General features: G+C 58.7%; 2 protein-coding genes and 1 long non-coding RNA gene across 15 annotated transcripts in view; 1 reads left to right on the forward strand and 2 right to left on the reverse strand.

The window, feature by feature from the left end:
* LOC117285865 overlaps nt 1-1,529 on the reverse strand; it is a 10,856-nt gene extending 9,327 nt beyond the window's left edge. Inside the window, exon 1 of the long non-coding RNA XR_004516954.1 lies at nt 1,463-1,529. This is a non-coding gene — a long non-coding RNA (uncharacterized LOC117285865). The remainder of the gene's footprint in view (nt 1-1,462) is intronic.
* Coro6 (coronin 6) overlaps nt 1-5,007 on the forward strand; it is an 8,023-nt gene extending 3,016 nt beyond the window's left edge. For 4 of the 13 annotated variants that reach the window (XM_010642205.2, XM_010642206.2, XM_010642207.2 and 1 more), the window contains exons 3-12: nt 191-313; nt 763-892; nt 987-1,168; nt 1,750-1,869; nt 2,288-2,407; nt 2,838-2,942; nt 3,032-3,177; nt 3,538-3,595; nt 3,698-3,928; nt 4,010-5,007. In XM_010642205.2, the coding sequence (XP_010640507.1) occupies nt 191-313; nt 763-892; nt 987-1,168; nt 1,750-1,869; nt 2,288-2,407; nt 2,838-2,942; nt 3,032-3,177; nt 3,538-3,595; nt 3,698-3,928; nt 4,010-4,135 (1,341 nt within the window). In that variant the 3' untranslated portion in view covers nt 4,136-5,007. Of the gene's footprint in view, nt 1-190; nt 314-762; nt 893-986; nt 1,169-1,749; nt 1,870-2,287; nt 2,408-2,610; nt 2,662-2,837; nt 2,943-3,031; nt 3,178-3,537; nt 3,596-3,697; nt 3,929-4,009 lie in introns of those variants that run through there. The other 9 variants (XM_010642209.2, XM_010642210.2, XM_010642212.2 and 6 more) reach the window with 9 other exon arrangements.
* Nucleotides 5,008-5,036: 29 nt separating this feature from the next.
* The window catches only part of Ankrd13b (ankyrin repeat domain 13B), an 18,400-nt gene continuing 17,143 nt past the window's right edge, over nt 5,037-6,293 (reverse strand). Inside the window, exon 16 of the mRNA XM_010642412.1 lies at nt 5,037-6,291. Within this exon, the coding sequence (XP_010640714.1) occupies nt 6,209-6,291 (83 nt within the window). The 3' untranslated portion in view covers nt 5,037-6,208. The remainder of the gene's footprint in view (nt 6,292-6,293) is intronic.

The raw sequence follows: 6,293 nt of genomic DNA on the forward strand, positions 1-6,293 counted from the left end.
ATATATATATATAGTTATTTTTTATCTGCCTTCAGCAAAGTGCAAGAAGTGGACTGAAGGAGGTTACAGGTGCAGAGAGGAAAAAACCCCAGGTTCAATCCCCAGGACCACAAACACACACACACAGGCACTTGTATATACACATACATAGCACAGGAAAGTGGCCCCATACTTCTCTCTGACCTTCCAGACAGGACGAGTGGATAAGAACTACCCGCTGGTCACTGGGCATACTGCACCTGTGCTGGATATTGACTGGTGCCCACACAATGACAATGTCATCGCCAGTGCCTCAGACGACACCACCATCATGGTAGGAGCCAGGTGGATGCTGCTGGGCAGTCGAGCAAGGGGTTAGGGAGGGCTACCTCACCTGTGCTTGGGAAGGTGCTAGAGAGGTGCTAACTCCCAGAGCCCTGCCCTGCCCTGCCCAGCTTCCAAGCTATTCTTAGCTGCATGTCCACTCCCTCCCAGGATGCACTGCTTAGGACTAATTATAACCATGAACAACTTGGGGCCCTGGGGGCAGGGGTGGGGGGATGCTTTGAAGTCTCACTGCGGGATTGAATGGGGAGGTAGGCCTCTGGAGAGCTGGCAGTGCCCCCTCCTGGTTCCCAGCTGCTCCTGCCCTAGGCAGACATCACCCTATCTTGCCTATTCCTGGCTCCTACCATTCAAGATCACCAGTAGGATTAAGGGGAGGAGGGAGGAACAGAGCTGGGTCCTTATCCCACCTATTCTTCACCTCTTCTTCCTACCCAGGTGTGGCAGATTCCAGACTATACCCCTGTGAGAAACATTACAGAACCTATCATCACACTCGAGGGCCACTCCAAGCGTGTGGGCGTCCTCTCCTGGCACCCGACTGCCAGGAATGTCCTGCTCAGTGCAGGTCTGGGGGCCTAGGGAGGGTCCCTAATATAGGTGAGGGCAGGGTAACCAACAGAGGTGGGGCCCAGGTGACCATGCTTGGCCATTCTGGACAGGTGGTGACAATGTGATCATCATCTGGAATGTGGGCACCGGGGAGGTGCTGCTGAGCCTAGATGACTTGCACCCGGACATCATCCACAGCGTGTGCTGGAACAGCAATGGCAGCCTGCTAGCCACCACGTGCAAGGACAAGACACTGCGCATTATTGACCCCAGAAAGAGCCAAGTGGTGGCGGTGAGTACCTGGTCACTCTCTAGCAGCATCACCCAGTGATGTTGGCACTGGTCATCAGAGCCTGCATCCCAGCTTTCATCCTAGCTTTCAACCCTACTCCAGAGTCGTCCTCTCCCCAAGTCTCTGTGACCACAGTTTCCTGCCCTAAGTAAGCCCCCAGCCTGCAATTCCTGCCTTGCTCCTGTTCCTTCCCCTCTCCTGCATCTCAGAAGGCCAGAGGAGGGGTTCCTTGCTTTGAGATTGAGGAGGGGAGAAGCTGGAAACTCCACCCTCCCACCAGAACCTGCATGAAACCTGAGCTCCGGGATCCTCTCCTCAGCCAGCAGCCAGCGCCATCTTCCAGGGTCTGGGACCTGACCACTGGCTCTGGAGCTGGCACTTTCCCGCTCTTGTTGACCCACTGGGGCGGGGGACGACCCTTGTGTCTTGCTAGTCACGAAGGGTGGTGGGCCTCGCCTCACCAGTCTCAATCTAACGTGCGGCACGTGGGGTGGGTGCATGTCTGCGTGGAGCACGCGCTTGGAGAGCGACCAGGAGCGGGTGGGCAGAGGAGCACTCTAACCCACTAACCCCACGAGCAGGAGCGAGCCCGGCCTCACGAGGGCGCCCGCCCGCTGCGGGCCGTCTTCACCGCAGATGGGAAGCTGCTCAGCACCGGCTTCAGCAGGATGAGTGAGCGGCAACTCGCGCTCTGGGACCCGGTAGGCCAGGCTGCGCCGGGGGCGCTAGCTCGCTCGCCCCTTCATTGGGTCAGCCAGGAGCACCCTGCCCCATGGTGGCCAGAGGGGAGCAGGGAGCTCCGTTTGGGAAAGGCCTCGCTGCGACCCCGGGAAGCCGGCAGATACCGCCTGCTGCAGGGATCAGCCTTTGAGGGCGCTTATTGGCTTCGGATCCGCTGAGAGCCAAGCACGCGCCTGCTGCTGTCTTCAGGGCAGATGTTCTCCAGGCCAGGGGCCAGCCACTGGCTCTAGGAAAGCTGAATTCTTTAAGACCCCTTTGTCTCTCCCTGGCCCCCACTCCTGCACTCAAGTCAGCAAGCTGTTTGCTCGATCTGGGCCCTCCAAGCTCCCCAGGGCAGGCAGCTGGGTGATGCCCCTCCTTTCTTCCCCCTTCCCCCAGGAGAGGTTTGCAGCCCATGAGGGGATGAGGCCCATGCGGGCTGTCTTCACGCGCCAGGGTCATATCTTCACCACGGGATTCACCCGCATGAGCCAGCGAGAGCTGGGCCTGTGGGACCCGGTAACGCAGCTCAAGGCTTGGGGTGTGTGCCCTGGGGACTGGCATCACTCGAGAGGGGCCAGGCGCCCCCCACCACAGGGCATGCCCACCTGGACAGGGCTGGAGGCTGCTCCGCCTCCGCAGTGCCCGCCTCCCCACACCCACTTTCTGTCTAGTTTTGCTGCGTTCCCTGAAGAAGCTTGCGCTGGTGCCCACACCCGGTGATGCCGAATCCCTGGGGGTGGTTTGCAGTGACTGCATGGAGTGACAGTGATGCAGGGGATACCTGTGCCCGGGTGGGGTAGCAATGTGTCCAGGGAAGGGGTCTTTAACTCTCATCAGGGCTGCCTTGGGAACCAGTGGGATTTGGGCCGGGCAGGAAACTTAAAGGTGGATCTAAAGTAGCACAGCAGGATGAGCGGGGCTGGTCACGCCTCCTGTGCTTGGGCAGAACAACTTCGAGGAGCCAGTGGCACTGCAGGAGATGGACACAAGCAATGGAGTCCTACTGCCCTTCTATGATCCCGACTCCAGCATCGTCTACTTGTGTGGCAAGGTGCTGACAGCCTGGCAGGAAGAGCAGGGAGAAGGATGGAGACGTGCGGGAACTGCCTGAGCACCCCTCTCAACAGACTGGTTTTTCAGGGTGACAGCAGCATTCGGTACTTTGAGATCACGGACGAGCCACCTTTCGTGCACTATCTCAACACATTCAGCAGCAAAGAGCCGCAGCGGGGCATGGGTTTCATGCCCAAACGGGGGCTGGACGTCAGCAAGTGTGAGATCGCCCGGTCAGCAGCTGTGGCCCTCCCGCATGCCTGCCTCTGTCCCTGCTCTTGTCAGGTCTTAACCACAAAAGCTTCCCCTAGAGTGCTTTGTTTTGGAAAGGAGAAAGTTGGGAGCGGGGGTCAAATAGGTCTGCTTCAGGGCCGGCCCAAAGCCCACTCACCTGACATTCTCCGAACTTCGGTTTCCTGTAAAATAATGACAAACATCTGATCAGAGGTGATTTACACCAAAATTGGTAATGCCTGTGAAGTACAACGTGCTGGGTAGACGGTCGGCAGGTGTTGCTCTCCGACCCATTGTCCCAAACCAGAGACGTTAAGAGGGTGGGATTCTGCTGGTGATGAACCTGATTCCCTTTACAGGTTCTACAAGTTGCACGAAAGAAAGTGTGAACCCATCATCATGACTGTGCCGCGCAAGGTGAGTGGCTAGAAGGGTGTTACAAGGCGCTAAGGTGGAAGGGAGCTCAGCAGGCCTAGCACCCCAGCTCACACGGGTGCGCCTGTCCACCCACCCCCGCAGTCAGACCTCTTCCAGGACGATCTATACCCGGATACACCCGGACCAGAGGCTGCCCTGGAAGCGGATGAATGGCTATCGGGTCAGGACGCTGAACCCGTGCTCATTTCGCTGAGGGACGGCTACGTGCCCCCTAAGCACCGCGAGCTCCGGGTCACTAAACGCAACATCCTGGATGCGCGCCCGCCCTCTGGCCCCCGACGCAGCCAATCGGCCAGCGACACCCCCTTGTCGGTAAGATCCCGCCCTGTTCCACCCAGACCGGACACACCCTTACCCTCAACCCTTATACAGCCTCTTGTGCCTTCGCCTCAGCAGCAGCACACCCTGGAGACGCTGCTGGAGGAAATCAAGACCCTTCGCGAGCGGGTGCAGGCCCAGGAGCAGCGCATCACAGCTTTGGAGAACATGCTGTGCGAGCTGGTGGACGGCACCGACTAGCGCGTTGGTGGCTGTGCTCTAGCGGGACCGCACGGGGCGCACCGACTCAGCCCACTCCAGCCTTTGGTCTGGGACTCCGGACCTCTCCTTCCTGAGCTGGAGTCGGAGGCTGGACTGGGAAGGAAAATATGCCCCTCGTGGGAGACCTAGAAGAAGGGAGCTTATGGGAGACCCGAGTTTGTCTGTCAGGGGCTGGACTGCGCTCTTGGTCCAAGATTTGGAACTTGGTGGAGTTTGCCTAAGGGTCCCCCCACCCCGTAACAGGGAGACTCACAATGGTGCTGCTTGGCAAAGTGGTATCCCCTCTGTCCCTCGCCCCGGACAGGGGAAATGCTTAGTTAGTAGCAGAATGCTTGGGGATATTGGGGAGTTTGGGTCTGACCTCAGAGAAGTGGTCATTCACAGGTCTCCCCAGACTGAGTGGGGAAAATTAGGATGCTTCTCCTAATCAGATCACTTGATTCCACCAGTCTGAGTGGTAAACCCCAGGTCTGAGCTGGCAGCACCCCAGTTCTGCAGATGCATACACAGCCTGCAGAGGCCCCACCCAGGGGTCCATGGCAGATGATAGGGCAGCTTCCTCCAGTCTCTGCCAGAGAAGTCAGGTTCACAACATACACACACACACTGCCCCCAGCCCTCTGCTGTGGCCTTAACTCTGTGAAGAAAACAAGACATAATGACGTTTTATGAAGCAAGTCTGTGCCTCCTGTATGTCTGATGGCAGGTGGTGGGGAAAGATTTCCAGGCTCCTTGGAAAACCTAGCAAATGCAAGCCTAGGCTCAGGACTCACCAAACAACCTCTTACCCTAGAGTCTTCCTAATGCTGAGGTTCAGCAGGACTCCCCACCCCACCCACCCTGGGCACTCCTCCCCAGTAAAATCAGGTAGGAAAAAGCCTCCAGTTTGAAGTCTCTTTATTTGTGCCTCAGAATCAGTCTGGTGCCCCTGGCATCAGGGAAAGAAGGGGGAGGAACAGTTTCCCTTTGTTGCTCTTTTCTTCTGTCCCCTTTTTGTGTCCCTTCTGAGCCTCACTGTCTGAGCTATAAAGGCCAGTCGGAGAGGCCCAGGACAAGGATGTGCAGTAGGCTGGGGCCCCTGCCCTTTGAGGGGCCTGTGCTTCTCTGGGTGGGTGAGGCAGATCGGGGAGAGCCGGGGGTTAGCACCATTGGATGAAGGGTTTTAGCCCCTGAGTTGGGGCAAAAGGGATGCACAACCACAGAGGGCTAGCAGCAGCTGGTAGGAAGGGGTGGGGGTGGTGCCAGGGCCCTAAGTGATCCTTTGTATCCGGTTTTGTGTCGGGTCTAGTGCTTGCCCCCAGCCAAATATGCCCCCCCCCATTCTCCAAGGCACCAGGAGGGAGTCAGGCCTTTCCCGGCCAGGGGCCACCTTGGACCCACTCCCTGATCACAAAACTGTGCCTTGAGGTTGGGTACTTCAACTTCTGCTGCCCAAGGAGAAGCCCGGACCAACCTGAGACCCAGGGTGGGTGTAAGGGCTGGGGGAGCCGGGCACCCCGCTAAGTGCACTTGACGCTGAAATGCTGGGGTGGGGAGGGGCTGGGCCCTTGAAGTGCTGGTTTGTGTCTGGGACAAAGCAGCGACACAGCACGTGGGGAACTCAGCTGCCCCCCAGGGGTGAAAAGCAGAGATGCAAAGGCTTCAGGGATAGTGTCCTGGAGTGGGGTCAGTGAGCAGAAAGGAGGACTGGCCAGAAGGAGCAAGGGATGGGGACAATGCTCCTCTGAGAACTGTCTTCCCTTCAGAACCACCCAGTTCGCCCTTGGACAGATGGGAGCCCAGAGGAGCAGATTAGGAGTCAGGATACAGCAAAGCAGGGGGACCAGGCCGTGCCAGTCACCTCCAGGGCTCTGTCCTGCAAAGTTACCCTGCGCCCCTGTCGAGGCCCTCTCCACCTCCACCTCGCGTCTGGTGTACTGCTACACGGCCCGAGGAGAGGAGGAGACGACTCCAGGCTCCAGCCGCAGCTCTGCAGGCGAACCAGCCAGTTTGTCTCGCTCGGGTCCCAGGTTCCGGCAGGGGTGGAGTGGGTGAGGGGCCCGGCAGGGGGCGCTACTGCTCGGTCAGCGAGAGTCTCAGGATGCGCTCCAGTTCCTCCTCCTCCTGGCGCGCGCGCCGCCGCCGTTCCTCTTGCTCT

This window comes from Fukomys damarensis, unplaced genomic scaffold (assembly GCF_012274545.1).
Source record: "Fukomys damarensis isolate Sample0158 unplaced genomic scaffold, DMR_v1.0_HiC HiC_scaffold_13, whole genome shotgun sequence".
Classification (NCBI taxonomy): Eukaryota; Metazoa; Chordata; class Mammalia; order Rodentia; family Bathyergidae; genus Fukomys; species Fukomys damarensis.